Source organism: Rhinolophus ferrumequinum, chromosome 6, assembly GCF_004115265.2.
Source record: "Rhinolophus ferrumequinum isolate MPI-CBG mRhiFer1 chromosome 6, mRhiFer1_v1.p, whole genome shotgun sequence".
In the NCBI taxonomy this organism is placed as follows: domain Eukaryota; kingdom Metazoa; phylum Chordata; class Mammalia; order Chiroptera; family Rhinolophidae; genus Rhinolophus; species Rhinolophus ferrumequinum.
In genome coordinates, this window is record NC_046289.1 from 72643847 (window position 1) to 72666752 (window position 22906).

At 40.1% G+C, this 22906-nt stretch overlaps 1 pseudogene and 3 gene segments (V, D, J or C); 3 read left to right on the top strand and 1 right to left on the bottom strand.

Annotated features, from left to right (window-relative positions):
- Positions 1–332: 332 nt before the first annotated feature.
- LOC117023175 (T cell receptor alpha variable 8-3-like) lies at positions 333–1084 on the top strand. The segment is given in 2 exon segments: positions 333–554; positions 696–1084. Coding segments are annotated over 2 exon segments (435 nt in total).
- A 13891-nt stretch (positions 1085–14975) lies between these two features.
- Positions 14976–16689, bottom strand: LOC117023176 (myosin regulatory light polypeptide 9-like; annotated as a pseudogene).
- Positions 16690–16713: 24 nt separating this feature from the next.
- LOC117023177 (T cell receptor alpha variable 18-like) lies at positions 16714–17378 on the top strand. The segment is given in 2 exon segments: positions 16714–16914; positions 17005–17378. Coding segments are annotated over 2 exon segments (420 nt in total).
- Positions 17379–18783: 1405 nt separating this feature from the next.
- On the top strand, positions 18784–19717 carry LOC117022738 (T cell receptor alpha variable 19-like). The segment is given in 2 exon segments: positions 18784–18920; positions 19125–19717. Coding segments are annotated over 2 exon segments (438 nt in total).
- The last annotated feature ends 3189 nt before the right edge of the window (positions 19718–22906 follow it).

The window sequence follows — 22906 nt, forward strand, 5'->3', positions numbered from 1 at the left end:
ACAAAGTAAATTATTCTTCTATTTTTACTTAACTCCCATTTCTCATTTGTTTTAGGACTAACACCCAGTACTACAGAAGGTGACATCATCACAGATTCAGGATGGAAGAAACACAGTGTGTTGCAGTCTTGACATCATACCTCTGAAATAAGAAGGAAACAGCTCCCTTGGACTTTGGTCTTGCTTCTGGCCACCAGAGGGCGATGATGCACAAGGGAGGTGTTTGTTTTTGTTGCAAATCATCACCATCCATTTAGCCTCTCCTCCCTGCAGCTGGCTGATGTGTCCTCACTGCTGTCTGTGTAGATGTGGACCTGCAATGAGAACAAGAGGCCAGAAGAGATCCAAACTCATTAAGAGAAACCTCTTTCTAACAGTTATTGAAACTGGTGAAAGCAAGGGGCTTATCCAGCCCAGCCTCTCCCCCGGTCCTACAGCTCCAAAGGCTCAGTGACCTCAGCTACTGTCCTCGCTGCTCAGGGGCCTGCAGCCCTTCTACTGCTCAGACATGCTCCTGCTGCTCATCCCAGTGCTGGAGACGATTTTTGCCCTGAGTAAGTAACACTCCGTTCCCTTTCCTACTTTCAGAAAAGTGACTGTGTTCTAATTGCAACCTGAATAGAGATTGTTTTCTTCATCCTGCATTTGGTGCCAGGTCCACCCTGCATTTTATTTCTACATCATTGATATTTCAGGAGGAGCCAACGCCCAGTTAGTGACCCAGCAGGACCGCCATGTCACTGTCACTGAAGGAGCCTCACTAGAGCTGAAGTGCAACTATACATATTCTAGTTCACCATATCTCTTCTGGTACGTGCAGTACCCCAACCAAGGACTCCAGTTTCTCCTCAACTACTTTTCAGGGGACACCCTGGTTAAAGGCATCAAAGATTTTGAGGCTGAATTTAGGAAGGATGAAACTTCCTTCCACCTAAAGAAATCTTCAGCTAGTTGGAGAGACTCAGCTGTGTACTTCTGTGCGATAAGTGACACAGTGACTGAGACTGCAGGGGGAGCTGAGCACAAACCTTCTGAGACACCGGGACTTGCTGTGACTCAAGAACTGAGCCTGGGGAGTTTTTAAGAAGGTCTTTTTATCCCGTGAAGGCAAATAATGCGGAGTGGGCTGAGCTCCGGGGAGTGCTTCAACACCAACGCCGTGTCATATTCGGATAGACTTCGTATTAGATGAAGGTCTTCTGACGAATTTCTCCTGGAGGAACAACCCCCCTAGCTCCCCACCCCACTCCCACACTGAAGAAAGTACATCATAAGGTGTCAGAGTTCTGAAGTGAAAAAGCAAGAGCATTTATATGTATATATACAACCTTTCTAGCATTCATTATTGATAATTATCACTGACTTAGATGTTGATCAATATGTAGAAAACTGAAGTACTTGGTTATAATGATAGCTGACAAGCTGTTCTGAATAAATTCTCAATTAGGACAACCTGTACAGCATAGATTCTTAATTGATACAGTATAGATTCTCAACCTAGATTTGAAGCTTAACTTCTAGTGCATACATAATTTCCCACTGCAAAATATTGACATATTTTAAAGTAAATTAGATGTCATAATACCTAGATATCTAATCTTGTGAGCATTACACAAACCAGTGGACAAACTGAACATAATTCTTAATGCAACACATATTGAAAATCTAAAAGCCACCCAGTTGTAATTGTTTTTTTGAAACAGTTATTCCAGTGATTCCCAAATTAAAAATTTTAGGCCAATAACCCATGACAATATATCAAATACAGTAGATTAAACTACTGAAAAGCTCTTAGGCATTTTCCAAGAAGTCACATTAATTCATGATATAATATATCTTCTCAATTTTTCTCATACCCCTACTTGATTCGATAGCTGAAATCTATTCCGTGATTTCTTCAAAGTCAACCCAGAGTCAACCACTTTTCATGACCTCCACTGTCCATGCCCCGATCCAAGCCACTCCAATCCAAGCCACTCTCATCTCTTCTTGGTTGATGGCAGTCATCCTAAGTGACCTTCCTTTTTTTCATCCTTGTGCCTCTCTACACAGCAGAGCGACCTTTTAAAAACACAATTCGTGTCATGGGGTTTCTGTGCTTACAACTCCCCAGTGATTTCCCATCATGCCCAGATGAAAACTAAACTCTTTACTATAACCTACAAGGCTATACTCCATCTGGCTCCCTGCCACCTCCTTGACTTCAGCTACTGTCTCTCCTCACCTTCAGCGCACTTGCTGTTCTGACATGACAATCATTTCCCTGCCCCAGAGTCTTGGCAGCTGCTTACTCCTCTACCTTGTGTGCTTTTACCCCTGGTAGTAACATAGTAATCCTTCACTTCTTTGTGGCCTCTGCTAAGGAGACATTGTCAAATCATATTTATTGTGCATTTAAGGGGGGGTAGCAGTGGAGTGGGGAGAAACACTGTAAACACTGTGTTTCTCAGAGAAGGGGTACAAAGCTGTGATAAATCCATTCTATGGAATATTGGTAAGCAGGTGTGTTAACATCAGTAGGTTATCAGGTCACATAATTGAGTACCATAATTCAAATTACAACTACTATGCATTTGGACATTGTGGTTAGAGAAAAATTTATATACATATATATAATATATATTTTGAGGATGTATTCATATGTCCTTTAAAAATAATAAATTAATAAGAAAGATTAAACTTTTCTGTTTCATATCCCCCAACTTTTGTCTACAATTTTGTCCCTCTCCTCCTCTTTCGTTTTCATCTATGAAGCATCTCTATTCCACTCCCAAGCTGATGTCTCTGCTTAATCTCTTGGTAACATTCTCATCTGTTCTAAGAAAAAGACAAAATGTGCATGTTCTCATTAAGTCGTTGTCTAAATGTCCTCTTTATAAGAAATGTCTCCTTATTACTGGGTTTATTTTGTACTTTTGGGGAGTGCTACTTGGTGTATGAACACATACACACATGCATGTTTGTCTTTCCTCCTACACATACTGCATGCAGTGTCTTGTGAGTAGGAACAAAGTTTCATTCTTTTTTTAAATTTATTAAGACACAGCACAAGATCCAGCTTACAGAAGACCTCCATCCAATAAGTTGTTGTGGAGTTATTTTGAAATAAATTGGAGAAATCACATTTAATCCTGAAGATGCAATTTGACGAAATAGTTTAAGATAGCTACCTCCATTAAATGGCATTTTGAAGAAGAAATCAGTTTAGTTTAAAACAAAAAAACCCGAAAAAAACCTCATCCAGCCTGACAGTTGTTTTGCTCCTAATAATCTGTAGGTGGTCCTCAGGAGAGAATGGAATGAGGGCTCTGGGGTTTCAGTGATTGCTGAGGAGTTAGTTGGCCTGATGGTTTTCAACCACTAGGAGGCTTTCTAGGCTTTACTCTTAAATGAGAGACTTTTTCCTCAAGTTCTGAGATAGTTGAGTCTTTGACAGTTAAAATTTGAATGAGGGTTAGCAGCAGTTAGGAGAACATCAGAACTAGTCATATACTGTAAGAACAGGGGGAATCTCCACATTCATCTGTGAGGAAGGTCTGCTGGGGTGACGGGTGTATGAGAGATGACTCCCCAAGGAAAGGGCATCAGCGAGGGCCGTGGTAAAGCTGGAAGCTCCAGTGGAAAAGAGCTGCGTTACTTTTTTACAGTTTTGGTGTTCATGATTAAATATTCTAAAATATGATCCTTTACTCTCACTTCAAATTTATTCCAGTGATATCTTCCTTCTCTTATACCTCTTCTGAGTCTAGGAAAACAGGGGACAAGAAATGAGAAGATGAAATGCAAGAAAAATAATGAACATATGTAGAGGGAGAGGAGGGAAGAGAAAAAAGAAAAGAGAGATTGGGGAGAAGGAAATAGGACACGATAACTTAAATTTCAATATGTGGCTTATAGCGGTACTTCACAGTCACAGAGCAGAATCAGTCAGGTGTTCCTGCAGGGTGTATGGGGGAAACTGTTGGACAGGAGGAGAAGGGAGATAGAAACGAGGTCAGGCTGGTCATCCTATACATGTCCTGTTTCTCTCTCCATCAACCAAAGTATTGTTGGAAACATTGTATTTGTTAATGATGACTGTAAGTCTGAGGTTTACAGAATTCTTCTAATTTCATTTAATTGTGTTTACTTCATTATGGAGATTAAATAAACAATGCATCCAATAAGATATTCTGTCTTCGTGAGAGCTTTTTGTAAATGAATTCTCAATCACTTTTTAAAGTATGCATCCTGATTATTGGTTAAGGAAATTGGATCCCTGACCCTGAAATGTTTTTCAGACTATACGTGACCCAGAGAAGGCCCTTGTTCCTCTCTGAGCTATCCTCTCCCTATCTTTACTCCACTCCTGACACATCTGATTACTGGGACACTTTAAGTGGAGGCAATCCTGTGAGGGTGAAAAGCCTAGGCGTTTCTCTGCCTGTGGTCAGCAATGTAGCAGCCAGCAGGGCACTGATATCAGCAGCAATGTTAGTAGCTAAAAAACTAGAAGGAAATCTCTTTGCTCTTTGATCTCCTTGTCCTCTTCATTAAGCACAGATGGGACTTAGTCTACTTTCTTCTCAGCTATTTGGCTTTCCAAAGAGAATGTTTGGAAAGGCTTTCCAAAGAGAATGTTTCCTTCTTAGAGGTCCTTCTTAGAGCTCTCTGCAAATCAAGCTCTCTCCATGATCCATAGTTTTCTGCTCTTCATCCTGCTCTTTGTTCTCTGCTACCTGAGCACCAAATGGAATACCTTGCTTGAGCTCTCTCGGCCTAGTCTGGGTGGCCACCACGGAATCTCCTTGGCTAAGCACAAAGGATCAGGGATATTTTCAATTTACCATCTTTCGAGAATTGTCTTCTTTCTAAATGGTTGTTCCTTTGTTTATGGCCTGTTTTTTTAAAAAACTTGTAGAACTGAAATTCTAAAGGGTCACTCCTGATGATTTTGGAAAGTAACTTGATCTGGTAATGTTTAAACATTCCATTAACATACCTGTATAGTAGTTGAAATTTCTATGAAGTCTGATCTATCAATATTTTCCCTTATGCTTTTTAACTGTCATGCTTAGAAAATCCGTAACATCCTAAATTTATTTTTTAAAGTTTTATTTTATTTTATTTAAAGGTATTAAATATTATCTTCATTTGGAATTTATTTTGTAACAGATATTAAGGTAAACATCCAAATTTATTGTTAATCTATAAATGACTCTTCATTTACGAAGTCACATTTTATTGAATATATCTTCTTTTTCCCATTTTTATTACAATTAAATTTCCATTAGTAATTTGTGTGTTTTGACTTTATATTCTGTTCCATGGACCTTTCTATCTGGACCTTTCTAGTAACATGTTTTTCACCTAATATAGCATTACCCTTGTCTCTTTTTAAAAAATTAATTGTTTTCTTCAGTTACAGTTGACGTTCAATATTATTTTATATTAATTTCAGGTGTACAGCATAGTGGTTAGACATTTATATCATTTATGCAGTGATCCCCCTGATTAGTCTAGTACCCACCTGTCACTATACGTAGTTGTTGCAACATTATTGACAATATTCTCCATGCTGTACTTTACATATCCATGACTATTTTGCAACTACCAAATTGTATTTCTTAAACCTTGTACCCTTTACACCCAGCTCCCCAGACCCCCTTCCTTCTGACAACCACCAGTTTGTTCTCTGTATCTCTGAGTCTGTTTCTGTTTTGTTTGTTCATTTATTTTGTTCTTTAGATTCCACATGTAAGTGAGATCATGTGGTATTTGTCTTTCTACCCTTTGTCTTATTAACTGTGGAGGAAATGCCTCTCCATTCTGGTTCAGAATTTAAAGGTTTCCTGAAGCCCCGAGATTATCTGCAATATCAGATTTGGCCTCTAGAGGAAGATATGCCATGAATTGAATTTAGTGAAAAGCCAGAAAGCAACCAGCCGTTTGAGGAAATGTTTTTGCTTTACATGCTGGGTACACTCCCTCACCATTCTGTCCGTGTCCATGTGGCTGAACTGCTTCCAGAAAAGAGCCTCTTGTTTCCTCACAGCTCAGACATGAAGCCCATTCTCACTTCAGTGCTTGTGATGATATTTACACTCAGTGAGTAAAGTCTCTTTTTACTTTTTCTATGGTTTTCTGACTTAGAATCACTTTAAAGAAATATTCTCCTCTGTGTGCAAGACGATCCCTGACCCAGAATTGCTGTTACAGGAGGAACGAGATCCGAGACAGTGACTCAGCCTGAGGACCACATCTCGGTCACTGAAGGAGCCCCAGTGCAGGTGAAGTGCAACTACTCATATTCTGGGAGTCCTGAGCTCTTCTGGTACGTCCAGTACCCCAAACAAGGCCTCCAGTTACTCCTGAAACACTTCTCAAAAGAGAGCACCAAAGGTTTCACGGCTAACCTTGACAAGAGTGGGGCGTCCTTCCATCTAAAGAAAGAAGCAGTTCAAGAAGAAGACTCAGCCATATATTACTGTGTTCTGAGGGCCACAGTAACTGGTTTTACAAAGGAAGCAGAGCACAAACCCCTTGGGAGTTACAGCAAATACTTCATTGTAAGTTCTCTATGTGGCCCACAGGGGGGCATTCTCTCTCTAGACCTTACGTTTACCTCCTAGGTGCAATATCATCAGTTGTCAATTAGCTAGAGATTAACCTCAAAAATTTGTCCAAGAAAATTTGCATAACCTATTTTGCCTAAATTAATTATTAAAACTGTAAGTGTATTTATTCTGTCTAGTAGTCCCTGGAAAAATACTTTTGAAATATAAAACTAGCAAAGCATAAGAAAGCATTCTTTTCTGGGCCCAGAGGGACTCTCCAGGTTTAAGTGCTGCAGTCCCACCTCTCCAACCCCTCTGCCACCCCGTCCACCCCCACTTGTGTCCATCACCACATACCTAAGCACAGTTCCCTAAAAGCAGATACTGTTTCATGTAATATGATTGCTGGTCTCTCTGCATCTAATGCCTTTCCTGTCATGCACTTCATGGACTCCTACTATCTCAAGCAGAATCCAATCAGGAGGGAAAAAACCCACAGTAATTTGAATAAGGAAAATTTAATGTGAAGAATTATTAACTAATAATAGAGAATCAATTACTAATGAGTAAAAAGAACTTTAAAGAGCATAGGAATAGCATATGTAGAGAGAAGCTCTCATCTCTAGGACTAAGCCAGAGTTCCAAAGTAAGTAACACAGTAAAACACATACCCCTTCCCTCACCCCCGCCCCGCCACAAAGGCTATGAATTAGACCTCACTGGGCAGCGTGCGGTGGTAGCCTCTGAATGGTGGACAAGTTTGCTGATGTGCCAGAGAAAAAGGCTGGCAAGCAGGGAAACACCTACCAAGGTTCCAACAAAAGTTACAGGAAGCTGGCAAAAGCGTGCTGCTCAACTTGGTTGGGGTGCTTGTGAAACATGCTAGGAAACCACCTGTGGTGCTGACACTGAACTTTGCTGGAGGTGAGTGTCACTGGTGTCTCACAGGCTGGCCAAGTGCTGTAGGAACAAGAGTGACAAACATGCCAGACCTAGGAAAAGAAGCCTCTTCTTCCTCCAGTGTCCTTCCAGTTCCCTGTACTGGCAAAGCTTTATATCATGCCAGCTGGTGAAGGAGAACTGTTTACAAGATCCAGATCCAGAATCACAAATAGGCCAAGGGTGGATTTGGTGTTAAAAGGCAAGGCATTGATGACTGGCACACTCCATACTTCTGGTTACTGAACTTTCATATGCACCCCTCCACACACATCTGAACTTCCAAATAACAGTGAAATGACTCTGTTTCCATCTAACAAGCTAACGCTGTCCTTTGAACTGAAGATGTTCTCATCCTTTCCCCCAAATGAGGAAACCTATAGTCCCAACAGTCTCTGTGGATTTCTGGCTATATTCATCTCTTCTAAAATACAGATGAAATTCCGTGGAATATTCTGTTCCATACAGGCTAAATTGTAAAGTTAATCTCCAACAATTTGTATATAAAATAACTATGATGAGAACAAGAGAGAAGAAAATGGCAGCACATAGAAAGAAACACATACATATAAAGATCAAAGAGAAAATCTAGAAAGTTACTACATCCCTTGATTCCTGATTTGGTCATGAGGCTGCAGTTGACATAGACAGCTTCCTTCTCTTATTACATATTTTATATTTCCCCTGCCCTCAGCCATATAAGCTCGATGGCTTGGGGTTATTTGCCTCACAGAGTGACCCAAATCTTCATTCTCAAAGGATCTGAGTCCTCAGTGATTCTGCCTTTCTATTTGTTGTTATAGTTTTCCGTTAATCTTTACTATTGGGCATAAAAATACCAAGAGGTTCTCCAGGAAACCCCCTGGGTTCCAGACATAGTCCTCTTTATATCTGTTAGACAGCAGCAACCCAATTCCCCCTTGGTAATTGATATCAATTACCCAGCCAGTAGAGTAACCTTTTTTCTATTCACTGGTTCAGTGACATATGTGGCCCAAAATGGCCACATGAAGTCTCATCTTCCAATTCAATTGGAACCATTGTTGTGTCCCCTGGTCGAAGGGCACCCTGTCTTGTTCTTAATAGTAGAGGGAACGCTTTCAGTGTTTCACCATTAAGCATGATGTTAGCTGAGGGTTTGTTGTATATGGCCTTTATTATGTTGAGGTACCATTTTATTAAGTATTTTAACCATAAAGTGATGTTTTATATTATCAAATGCCTTTCTGCATCTATTGATATGACCATATGATTTTTAGCCTTTATTTTTTCATGTTGTGTGTCACAATTGTTGATTTGCATATGTTGAACTATCCTTGCACTCCTGGAATGAACCCCACTTGATCATGATGTATAATCTTTTTAATGTATTGTTGTATGCTATTTGCTGGTATTTTGCTTGGGATTTTTCCATCTGTATTCATCAGAGATATTGGCCTGTAGTTTTCTTTTTCTGTGTTATCTTTATTAGGTTTTGGTATCAGGGTAATGTTGTCCTCATTAAATGAGTTAGAAAGTATTGCTGCTTCTTCAATTTTTTTTACACAGCCTTTTCAGCACTTCCAAATAGTAAACTTGGTTAACTATTTGTCCAGTTGGTTCAAATTCATAAGGAACAATCCCTCTGATATCAAAAAAGTTTAGCAACATTGTTGCAACAAGTTTGCAAACAAAATTGTCAGACCTCTATGCAGATTACTGCATAGACCTCATATGCAGACCTCGTATCTGCATACGAGGTAATCTGCAGACCTCGTATGCAGATTACTCAGGCAGGAACGCTTGGGGTCACAGATAGTGCACCTGCAGCCTGTATCCTCCCTTTTCCGGGGACCTAATGATCTTTGAGCTGAGTCAACAGCAGTGAGCTCCAGGCTGTGTCCATGTACCCGTTCTGTTGTTCTTCCTTCCCTCCTTCTCTGTTTGCCCCAGTTTGCCCACTTTCAGATGTTTCAATGTGCAGATCTCTCAGATTGTGCAGGGAGTCCTTTGTTAAATTAAAGCTGTTCAACTGTTGTAACTTCAAGGGTGAGATCAAGGGGACCTTTTACACCGCCATGTTTCGACATCACTCTTGCCATTTTAATTATGATGTGTCTTGGTGTGGGCTTCTTTGGAGTCATCTTGTTTGGGACTCTGTGATTCCTGGGCTTGTATGTCTATTTCCTTTGCCAGGTTAGGGAAGTTTTCAGTCATAATTTCTTGAAATAGGTTTTCAATTCCTTGCTCGTTATTCCAACACTGCAAATGTTGGTATGCTTGATATTGTGCCAGAGGCCCCTTAAACTCTCCTCATTATTATTATTATTTTTTGATTCTTTTGCTGTTCTGATTGGGTGTTTTCTGCTACCTTCTCTTCTAAATCACTGATTTGATCCTCTGCTTCATCTAATCTTTCGTTGATTCCCTCTAATGTATTCTTCATTTCAGTTATTGTATTCTTCATTTCTGACTGGTTCATTATATGTTTCTATCTCCATTTTATGTTTCCTATCTCTTTGTTGAAGTTCTTCCCGAGATTACTGAGCATCTTTACAACCAGTGTTTTGAACTCTGCATCTGGTAGATCACTTGACTCCATTTTTTTTAGTTTTTTTCTCAGGCTTTGTTCTGTTCTTTCATTTGGTACATGTTTCTTTGTCTCCCCATTTTGACTGTCTCCCTGTGTCTGTGTCTATGTATTAGGCAGGGCTGCTATGTCTCCCTGTCTTAGTAGAGTAGCCTTATGTAGTAGGTGTCCTATGGGACCCAGTGGCACCGTCTTCCTGGCCACCTAAGCCAGGTGCTCTGGTGTGTCCCTTATGTGAGTTGTGTGTGTCCTCCTGTTGTAGCTAAGCCTTGGTTACTTTTGGCACATCAATGGGAGGGATTGACCTTCAGGCTTATTGGTTGTGAGCAGTGGCCATGACCTCTGTGGAGAAACTGTTCTGCAGGAGCTGACTGCATAGAGCAGGATGTGCTTTAGCAGGGCTCTGGTGTCTGCCAATTCTGCCCCTTGGGTGTATTATACTTGGAGGCATACACGTGATATTCCAGTTGGGTCTGAAGCTGGCCACTGGGCATGTTAACCTTGGGCCTTCCTGGGAGGTGTCTTGTCACAGGCCAAGTTCAGCCACAGCCTGTGCTCTGCCCAGGGCCACTTGGCATGAGCTATAAAACAATCCACAAATGGTGGCCACCCATGCTGGGCTTGGAGTGCCTGGGAGAGGCCAAGTCGTGAATCAAGACAGGGCTGCTGCTATTGCCAGGCTTAGAGCTGCCCAGCAAAAGGTATGGGACATGATGAAGCCAGATGTTTCTTATTTGAGTTTTGTGAAACTTTGAGAGATTTTAGGAAAGTCTGTAGCATGAGTCAAGGCAAGCAGTTTATATGGAAAAGCCACTGGAAGCAGCTTGCGTGGGCCGACAAGTTGGGTAGGGCAGGGTCTTAGGGAATTTCCAGGGTGGGGTGGACGAACAGTGTTAGCCAGGTTGATGGAGACTCAGATATGGTGTCTGCCTGCATCTACATGCTGGGAGTGGGGAGCACTCAACAAATAAACAATGGCTTCTGCCATCTCCTCTGTCTGGCAGAAAGCTGCCCCTCTAGCCCTCTCCCTGATGCCAGACAAATCACTTCATCCTATGTCCCTGGGGCCTTTGAGCTGCTGCCCCAGTGCTGGAGCTCAGAGCAAGTGAGTCTGTCAGCAAGTAAGTCTGTGCTCAGGCCTTTTAAGAGGAATGCCTATGACCCTAGCTGCCTAAGTCTCACTCAGCCACAATCTCTCCAGGTTTTCACAACCAGAAATTATGGGGACTTCTATTTCTGGCACTAGAGCCCTGGGCTGAGGAGCCCGATGTGGGGCTGGGACCCTTTGCTCCTCAGGGTGGGGGAGGGGGGGAACCTCAGCAACTCAGATATCCCTCCCAATTTTTAATGGTCACACATGTGTGTGGGATCAGCCCATTCCATGTCTCTGCCCCTCCTCCCAGTCTCAAGGTGGCTTCTTCTGTATGTCCTTAGTTGTAGAACCTCAGTTCAGCTAGACTTGAGGTGATTCTCAATGATAGTTGTTTTGTGGTTATAATTTTGATATGGTCAGCTTTTTAGTTTTTTTATTTGCTTAAGTTTTTTCCTACAAGAAAAATTTTAATTATTTTGTTATCATAAATAGAATTTTCCTTTCATATTATACTGTTATTGTTGGGAAATTGTTTAATGAATATTTGTGAGTGATCTTATCCTTTAAAATAAATGATATTTGTTTTTGACTATTGAGTATAACATCTGCTAATGATTTTGAAAAGATATTCTTTATCTTGTAACAGGATTAGATATTTTCTCTTTAATTATTTCATTTTTGAATGAGAAAAGGTTTCCCTTTCACCCCAGTTAGCTAACCTCACAGTTCCCTTTTTCAGAGGACAGCAATGTTTCTGCTTCATTTCTGTTTCTAGATATACTTTTTGATTATACAGCCAAATACATGCAAATATTAATGGAACTAGATTCTTGCTCTCTTTGCTGTGAGACAGTGGACATGTCCCTTAATCTCTTAGACCTGGATGATATCTTTTAACTACTATTCTAAATTTCCTTGCAAACTTTTCAAAACTGTCTAGCAGAGAACAGACAGATTAAAATGTAAACTTCTTAAATAGTTTTTTAAAATAACATCCGTTCCTCACTCAGAAAAGCTTTAATACTTTTTAGTTTCTTACTGACAAATATCCAGATTTATTTTCACATACATCCAACCCAAATTATCTTCTAGACATCTCCTAGCACTCTGTAATCCTTACATTGCTCCAGCCTACAATCTACTCCCTTTTTCTTTTTGTCAAAGGAAGAAGCAAACGTTTCTTCCTTGCTTCCCCACCTCTGGCTCTATTTTATGCACAAAATATCTTAAAATCAATTTTTGAAGACCCTTATAAAATACCCTAGAGTATGTTTGCCATTCATTTTGACTGCTCAGCATCAGGGTGCATTTTCTTGTAACAATAATAATTTTTGAGTCAGTATATGTCAGGCCATAAGTAGCATTTTATTGTCTTGTCTATAACTTCAACAACTCTAGAAAGGTATTATTATTATTACTCATCATCCATATTTTACAGTCTAGACAGTACAGGCACAGAGGGCATAAACAGCTACTGAATGGGTAGATCTAAACTTGATTGATGGCCTGACTGCAAAGTTTGTTCTCTCCCTGTACCCTCCTTTCTCCTACTATAGAAACTGAAAATATCAGACACTCATTGTTAGGGGATAAATTGTTTCCTCCAAACTTATATGTTGAAGTCCTATCTCCCAGTACCTCAGAATGTGGCCGTATCTGGAGATAGTAGGGCCTTTACAGAGGTAATTAAGTTATAATGGGGTCATTAGGATGGGTCCTAATCCAATATGACTGGTGTTCTTATAAGAGGAGGAGATTAGGTTATAAGCAGCACACGCATTCACAGAGACAACCGTGTGAGGACATGGCAAGAAAATGGCCCTCTGTAAGCCACAGAGAGAGAGGCTTCAGAAGAAATTAAATTTGCCATCATTTTGGTCTTGTACGTCTAGACTCCAGAATTGTGAGTGAGAAAATAAATTTTTGTTATTTGAGCTACCTAGTCTGTGATGTTTTCTCATGGCAGCTGTAGAAAACTAATGCACTCATATATCCATCCTATTGTGCATATTAGTGGGATACATGATTTGGGCTCTAACAATTAGATATGTCCTTCCCAAACTTTGACTCAGGACTTACTTACACAAAAAGGACAGATTAACAGTTTCCATTTTGGGAGCGGTGGTAATTGCAACAAGCTGAAGATTACAGTTTCCAGGGCAGCATGGGCAGTGGATTTGCAGCTGTTTACAGTGCCTTATGCTAGCAGCCTTGAAGGCACATCCTGCAGTATCTGGAGCTCAGAAGAGTAATTTTCTGGATTGTTTCTGACTCAATAGCTTTTGAGTCCAGTTCTCTGACCCTATTGGAAAATCTGAGGCAAAGCAATATTAATTAATGTATTCCTTTTCTGCTTAACTCAACCAGAGTCAGTTTCTGTTGTTCACCGGTAAGAACAATGACTTGTGTATAATCTCATTGCAGCATAGCAATTTTAGGTGATTTTCTCATTCTTTTTCCTTTTCCTAAGATTCTTCTTCTCCCTTCAAAAGAGTAAAAACCAGTAAATGCCTGCTCATTCTGTACATGTGGCCAAGAGTCAGTAACTAAAGGAAGTTCAGTGTGCATGTTTAACATCATCTGTTTTCACTACTACTCTGTGAGCTCCTTAATGGCAGGAAACAAATCTGTGTTTCTCACCCTTGAATCCTCACATCAAAGTATCTTAGGCATTAGGATAATCAAATCTTCTTCCTCCTTTTTATTCATTAATTTATTCAATACACTTCCTATATTTTAAACTTCCTTACAGAGCTATGATAATATTGTAGAAAGAGCAAAAAGAAAATATAGCTGAGTTTCTCAGAGTGTAGTCCGTGGATATTTGGAGGTTGATGGATACATTTTTGGGGTATTGCAGGCATTGGCAAACTATGACCCACAGGTCAAAGCTGCCTGTCACCTGTTTTTGTAAATAGTATCCTGTTTTTGTAAATAGATGTTACTGGAAAACATCCATGGCCATTTATTTATGCATCAACTATGGGTGATTTGTGCTGTAAGAGCAGAGTTGAGTAGTTTCAATGGAAATCAAATGACTTCAAAGCCTAAACTATTTACTATTTGACCCTTTATAGAAAAAAGTCTGCCAACCCCTGGGGGATAAGAATTACATGAGAATTTTTAGATTTGGAGTTTTAGGTTTGATGACAACAAAATAAACCAATAAATGGAAACCATGTTTCCATTGGAAGAAGGTGTATTAATCATATTTATTGTTTTGTTGTATCTACATGCAATTCAGTCCATGTAAGAGCAGCAGTAAATGTAATATATATATATATATATATATATATATATATATATACATATATATTTTATATATGAACTTCATATATATATGAACTTCATTAAATAATACAATTGTATAATGGTGACTTAAATGGGTATTTTTTTAATAGGAAAAATAAAAATACTAGTAACCACTAGAGACAATAATTCAGACAGTAATACATTAAGCTCCAAATCATCTCAATCAAGTGAATTATTGAACTACACACATCGATAGCTTTCTTATTTTTTTATCATAAAGTTTAATTATGGTTCAGAAAAAATGTGTGAATAACTTTCTCTGAAAAAAATACATTGACTGTGTAGACTGCAGTTATTTTGGGGGGAGGCTTGTAAGTTAAATTACCCCATTTTCTATTCTGAAAATGACAAAAAGTCCCATTTCCAGTCTGATTATAGAGATGCATGTGCCCAAAATGGCTGAGAATAAATACAAGAAAGGCAAAAGCTGCAAAGCGAGGGCATGCTATAAGCTCTAAGAGAAAGTCTCAGAAATTCCCAAAGTGGCGACAAGGAACGTTTGGCCGGAATTTGTAGTTCTTTTCAGTCATCTTTGTCTTGCTTCATGTTTAAGGATGCACATGAACTCAAGGTAATTGAAATTTCCCGTTTTGTCAATAGGTCCTTCTCTATACAGCTCATCCCCTTCCTCGTCTGCAAATTGATCTCCCACTGTTGTCAGCAGCTCTCTCAGGTAATCTTCCTGAATGGTGCCAGTTGCTTCTTCATCAAAGCAAGCAAAAGCATTTCTGATGACATCTTCTGGATCTGTGCCGTTTAACTTCTCACCAAACATCGTGAGGAACACGGTGGAATTGGTGGGACCCGGAGCCTCATTCATCATGGGGTCTAAATACACATCGGTCGGATTCTTCCCTAGGGAGGCAAGCGTATCATACAAATCTTCCTTGTCAATGAAACCATCTCTGTTTTGATCAATCATGTTAGAGGCCTCTTTGAACTCCTGAATCTGTAACTGGTCAAACACGGTGAACACATTGGATGTTGCGTGCTGGGGCGCTTCTTGGTGGTCTTGGTCTTTGCTCTTTTGCTCGACGCAGTGATGGTTAGATCCTTCTCTTTGCGCTCGCTGCCGCTATCACCATCCCTCTATAGCTTTCTTCTAATAAACCTACACTGACTGTCTAGTTTCTGCAAAAGACCATCCTTTACGTGAATATTTTAATTTGAATTTTATTGATTTTATGTTTTGTTTGCATTTCTGTTTGATTTAGTAATTATGTAAGACCTGTGAGCCTAAACAGTTTATATTTAACTTAATTTTTGCATTTATAAGGCACCATATTTTTAAAAACAGTCACAATGAGAATTGTCCCTTATATGAACATCTGTATTTTGAGAAACACTGAAAGCACCTGTTATCCAGGCCCTGGATCTGCCTCTGGAAGAAACTGGTGACGCCAGGGGCCTAGGACGTATGCTCTCATTTAGACTATACTTCTTAAATAGATAACTGTACCTACCTGACATGTCCACTCATTCATTTACTCATTTATTCTTCAGATATTTTTTACACATTTACTATGAACTAAGGGAACTATATACAAGTATTTTCAGAAGTTGGCTACTGGGACTCATAAGATTAAGTTCCTGATCTCTGGGGCACCGACTCTAGTTTGACAAACAGGATAAGTTGACTCTAATATGATGTAGTAGTGATAGAGATGATATGTATACAGGTATAGTAGGAAATGAAATGGGCACTAACTCAGCCTGAAGAGCTGAGTGAGAGCTTTCACAAGGAGGTGGCATGTAAATTGGTTCTTAAAGAATGAATAGAAGTTACCTAGGCAAAAAGGGAGAACATTCTAAGCAGAGGGGCTCTTTCTCTGGTTCCAGGGGACCAATGGGGGAATATGTCAAGAAGAGAACGCAGACCATGCTTTTTTACACTCTCAGTATACCCTAACTTAATGCTTGGTATGAACAGACATTAGATGGTGGGCCTAGGGAGACCTAAGGGAGCCATACTGCGCCGGATCTTACAGAGGGTGGCGGAGAAATTGCCCACTGTCTCAGCCCCAAACACCATTGTGAAGTCTGCAGAAGATGTTTGATGCTTCCTTCCTGGAGCTCTACTCTTCACCCCAGACGCTATTTTCCTTCTATGTCTATAATTTAAGCTCCATTCCAGGGTAAATAACCAAATTCAGATGTAAAACAGGCTGCAGGACAGAGGAGCAACCACAAGAGGGCGCTGCTCACCTTGAGTGGTGGTTTGACACACATTTATCTTCCATTTCTGAACACATCTCTCTTTTTTGCAGCCTGTGACATAATCTTGAGGGTAGTTTGTCTTGCTTAGCACACGAGCCAAGATTTTCTAGAAGATTCCACCAAAGGATCAAGAAAGCAGAGGAACAGTGCTCTCAGCTTTGGTTATTCCCAACCAAAACCTGCTGCTGCTTCTCCGCCAGCCATGCTGTCTGCTTCCTGCTTGGGACTTGTGATCTTGTTGATACTGAGTAAGTAACATTTATGGAAGATTTCTAAGGTGTTTTATTCCTTGGCTTTAGGATGACTTTTAACCCCTGCTACCCTGCACTGTTTTTTAGGGGACACCTATGGGGATTCAGTGAACCAGACAGAAGGCCCCGTTATCCTCCCCGAGGGGGCATTTCTGACCTTGAATTGTACTTACCAGACCAGCTATTCAGCTGTTCTTTACTGGTATGTCCAGTATCAAAACAAAGAGCCTAAGCTCCTCCTGAAAAGCTCATCGGATAAGAAGGCGAACATCCGTGGTTTTCACGCCGATCTTGTTAAGAAAGACAGCTCTTTTCACCTGCAAAAACCCGCAGTGGAAACGACCGACTCAGCCGTGTACTACTGTGCCCTGGCAGACACAGTGAGGGAAGCTGCAGGGGGAGCTGAGCACAAACCCAGAGGGCCTCAGTGGGGCGGAAGGGGAGCAGCCTGGCTATGTTAGGAGCCATAGCTGAGCCTCAGTGGCTGTTACCAGGAGACATACAGGTAGAATTTGCCAAGGAAGTAGGGACTATATTTTCCCAATACAAGCAAAAATCCTTGATAGGTCAAATGTGTCTACTCATTGAGAGCGTAGGATACAGCATTTTCAGTTCTGCTACAGTGTATATCTCATTAAAACAAATTCTGTTTTTACACAATTAGTAAATACAGGTATGATGTCAACATGATGTGGAAGTTTCATTGATTCTCTGTGATTTTTCTAAGCACATTAATAATTTGTGTCAAATCAAAGAACTGCCAGGGGCGAGTTTCTCATTAAAAAAAAAAAAAAAAAAAAGCCTCAACTCTATTTTAGTGTAAGGAGAGTTTGTTTTTGGCTTTAAGAATTTCCAGGGTTTTCAAGGTAAGCTGCCTGGTGAAGTTGAGAGCAAGGATAAAAAGACTGTAGGGCCATTCTCATCTCTAGTCTTAAAAAATATTGATTTATGAAGGAGAATTACATTTAAATGTTTGATGAATGTGGTCTTATTGGAAATACATGTATTCATGGACCTATATGTAGAGAGGTGAAACACAAAACCCAATGTTTAAGGCTGCAAAGAGTTTACTGGCTATGATGCAAGGGACAAAGCCAATGGAGATTGAACTCTGCTGGTATTTTTAATAAAAATTGTACTGTTTTTGATAATGTTCTGGTTACAAAGTTGTATATTTTAAGGGTGTTCCCTACCCCAATTTCTACCATAATTAATGTATGTGGTTTGGAAGAGCAGGAGGATTTTCAGAAATACACGTATTTAGTTATAACAGAAATTCCTGCTTTTAGGCACTGAGTAGAATTTTTTCTGAATTTTTTGTTGTCACACACACACATTTAATGTGTATGTTTTCTCCCCACTGTTACTTAACATGGCACAGGCATTTGACAGATTTTGTGACTCAGGTGGCACGATGTGAAATCATTCATTAACAACAAAATACTTCTCATGTAACTTTACTGGATTCCATGCGTGTTAGGAACAAAGATTGAGACTAAAAGTTTTGCCTTCCTGTTAGAGAGTTAAAACCCGATGAATACTTTTCACCCTGATTCTCTTGGGAGAAAAGGAGGCAGATATAAGATCAAAAGGTGCATAACTATGTTATCCCATATATTTACCATAGTGCATAACAAATTGTATTCTATAAAAGCTGCACATTTTCCATCAAAGAGGAATTAACTGAACAGAATTCCATTTTCCCCACTGTTTATTTCTAGTACTATGAGTTATAATTAGACAAAATAGGTGCTCAGAAGTCTAGCATTTCCTACCTTATCTATAGAGGAAGCATGTGACATGACAGGCAAACTTGTCCTATATCTGCTAACTCTATTTCCTGTATAGGGGCAGAGCATCACACAGCCCATACCTCTTGAGCACGGGGTACAGAATTAAGATCTGGATTTGAGATAGAATGGAGGACATTTCACTCAAGGGCAGAGCTACCAATATGCCGATTGCCAACGTGCTGAGGACAGTCATAGCCTTTATCTGTCTTGGTAAGGTTGGCCACAAACACAGGACTTAAGTTCCTCTCAGTCCCAAAGGTTGCGGGGAGAAGCAGATAATTGTTGTCTGATGAGGCTTAAAAGGGAGAATAATGAGCAATAGCACGGCAGTGCTGAGTCCTAAGCCACTTTATCACTTATACCCTCATGAGTACAAATAAGGGGCCAGTTTATTTCTTTTTCTCTTTCCTGCAGGATCCAGCATGACCCAGAGTGTAAATCAAACCCAGTCTGCAATTTCTGTGGTGGAGAAGGAGGCTGCAACTTTGGGCTGTGTATATGAAGCTAAAAGTTACTCTTATTATTTATTTTGGTACAAACAACCACCAAGTGGGGAAATGACCTTCCTTATTCATCAGGAGTCTTACAATGAGCAAAAGAAAACAGAGGGTCGATATTCTCTGAACTTCCAGAAATCAGCCAATTCCATCAACCTCACCATCACAGCCTCTCAGATTGGAGACTCAGCAGTGTACTTCTGTGCTCTGAGAGACCACAATGATGTGGGTACATGTGGGAGCCCCCACAAGATCATCAACATGAGATAGGGCCCCAGGGGAGAGACTCTCTCACAGACAGAATGAAGCAGGGGCTGTGTCAGCACAGGTGGGGGTTTGGCAAGGAAACCTTAGTTCAGTTCATATTTAATGTCTAGATACAGCATTCATTAAAGTCATACGAGGTCAGACAATTAAGTTCGTGAACTTTCCACCGTGTAAGTGTATCTTTTATTCTTTAGAATAGATTAAGATAGACTATCTAGCACATTAAAAATTATAAAATAAATGAACAAGACAAACAAACAATCAAAAACTCATAGACAAAGACAACAGTTTTACCATTTACCAGAGGGAAAGGAGGGAATGGGGAGACAGAAAAAGGTAAAGAGGGGTCAAATATATGGTGAGAGAAGGAGAATTGACTTTGGGTGGTGAACACACAATGCTTTATATAGATGGTATATCATAGAATTGTACACCTGAAACCTATATAATTTTACTAACCAATGTCACTCCAATAAATTTAATTTAAAAATTATAAAACAAGAAAGGGCAACAGGAAAATCTATTCATCTTGTGTTGTTTTTAATTGAGGTGGAAGAAATACCTCATTAGACCAAATATCTCATTAGACTCCATTGATATGTTGTTAAATCTTCAGAATCATTCATACATTTATGCATTCATTATTACATGTATATTGAATACTTTAATCTACTTGCAATAAAAATGGCTATCATCGGTGCTGGCCCAGTGGCTGAGGCGTTTGGAGCTCCGTGCTCCTAACTCTGAAGGCTGCCAGTTCAATTCCCACATGGGCCAGTGGCCTCTCAACCACAAGGTTGTCGCTTTCGACTCCCGCAAGGGATGGTGGGCTGTGCGCCCTGCAACTAGAAATGGCAACTAGACCTGGAGCTGAGCTGCGCCCTCCACATGTTAGACTGAAAGGACAACAACTTGAAGCTGAACGGCACCCTCCACAACTAAGATTGAAATGACAACAACTTGACTTGGAAAAAAGTCCTGGAAGTACACACTGTTCCCCAATAAAGTCCTGTTGTTCCCCTTCCCCAATAAAATCTTAAAAAAAAAAAAGGCTATCATCGATTTTTCTAAAAAATTAGTGTTATTACTCAATGTGGTAGAATAAATTATTTCATTTATATTTCTTTCCATAATCATGCTAATTGTCTCTTGCACAACAGAGTAGATTTGAAATGTTCCTCAAACTACCTCTCTTTGTCTGCTCTCTTTTTGTGACATGATCATGATTTTTAAAAAGCATCTAAATGTATTGCTCTGATCTAGAGGCTGCCTACAGAGAGAGATGTTTTAAGTGAGAATTTCTCTTAACCTGTTGAGACTTTTGTTTTTCCTTCTGCCCTCTCCTCCACACCCAGCAGCCAGGGCCAGAGTGACAGCTGCATGGCAACAATTAGTATTGTCCAGTGTCTACTTCCTGTCCACACATGTATTTTTTTTTCACAGATATTACAATAGGTGCTCAGAAGCAAGTATTTTAATTTTTTGTTCCAGTGTTTCAAAACCTCTGAGTTAGCTGTCAACATCTAAAGATCAGACATCACATTAAACACTGGATTTCTAGCTTCTCTATAAAAAAACAGAACATCTGGGAACACAAGATCCTCTGGGGTAGAGGTCAAAAGTTCTGTTTGAATACATAATGACTTTAACATAGTCTCATTTTATTTAAAAAAATCTATGCAATGTGCAATATTTCGCAATATGAATTAACCTAAAATTTAAAATTATTAGTTATAATATATTAGCTAAGCCACAAGACACACAAATCTGAATTGACATCTCACTTAACCATGGCTATTTTTACCCGGTGATTTCATCTATCACAGCATGTGTCCAGCTTTGATAAACTCAAGTATAATTTCTTCATTAGTTCAAAAGACAGGTTTACGGTAAGCGTTGGGGAAACATTAGTTAGCAAGACAGACATGGTTTCTGCCTTTATTGGAGATAGCATTTTCCAGTGGTATCCAGTATAGAATAGTAGGCAGAAAGAGCATTGCACTGAAGTTTTAAACTTTAGCACACAAACAATCTGTGACCTTATCCAGAGAAGTTGTTAACTTCTCTGAATCTGTTTCCTCATCTGTAACATGTAAAGGTTTAATTAGGAAGTTGCTGTTGAATAGCCCTTTCCAAAAATTCACTCGCCTCCCAGGAGCACTCAGTCCACTGTTTCTAACACTTACTACCCCTACTCCCACATTTATTTAGGAAAGGACTATTGTTATAGAAATTGCTGTGATGTTCCACACATTGCATGATAATGTCCCAGTAATAACAAGAAGCGAAGGGGAGCAGACAGATAGGGGAGTGACTTGGGCAGTCAACTGTTTTCAACACAGGAGCTACTACTGTTCTATGTAGCAGGGCAGGAAAGGGACATGAAGAAGGAGAGAAGAAAGGAGGAGGGAGGAGAGAACAGGTGCAAACTCATAAGGGAAAACGTCTTTATTTGAATGTGATGTTATGGTTTCTTTCACAAGGCATTAGACATGCTTTCTCTCCTCAGTTTTGCAGAATCAGGACAATGCAGAAGATGTCCTTTTGGCAAGCATAATGTCACACTGAATTTTGACTAGTTGGCTGGACCTCCAGAGGACACAGCTCCTCCTCTGAAATTCTAAGGCTGGCTGAGAGACAGAAGTTCTAGTCACAGGGATGCCCAAGGTCCCTTGCAAAATGAAGACAATTCACCGGGCATTAGAGAAACTAAGAACATTGTAACTGGGTGAGGTCCTTTGATATTATAGAGCTCGATCTAAAGTGGGGTTGCAAATGCCAAGGCTCAAAGGTACCAAGAACAGAATGCAAATGATAGGGTCCTCCAAGTGTTTTTAACAAAAGGTCTTAATCAGCACTGAGACTCGGTATCAGAAGGATGAAAGAAAGTGATGTTGTGAAATCAAGGCCTCTCCCAAGTAGAGTGGGAGTCCTGCAAGGTTATTCAAAGATTAAAGCTTTGTCCTTGAGTCTCATCCAAGTCAGCCTGCCAGCTCATTAAATATGGACAGGCCAACACAGAAGCTATAAGTAGGGAACCTCTGGATAGGGGGGCTGGGGATGTAAGCTGTCACAGCCTGCAGGACAGCTGGGACCCTGTGGCTAGCTCCTGAAATAGCCCCTGTGTATGAGGTGACGGATTGCGGCCATCAGGCTCGCACCCCTCCTACTTCTTCACACTCCTTCTCCCTCTTTAGGTGTTCCCTGCAATTGGTCACCCCCATACCTCACATCTCTGAGCCTCTGATTTTGCACTCTCTTTTGGTCTCTCTACTGCAAAATTGCTCTAGTGCCCCTGGGTTAGAGTTTTGATTTAAATCAAGTAAAGCAAAGTAACACACATTTTGAAATTTTAAATAAATAAATAAAAAGCTACTGTTTGCTCAATGCCCTGTACAGTGTCCTGAATCACTTAAATTATACAACTTCTGT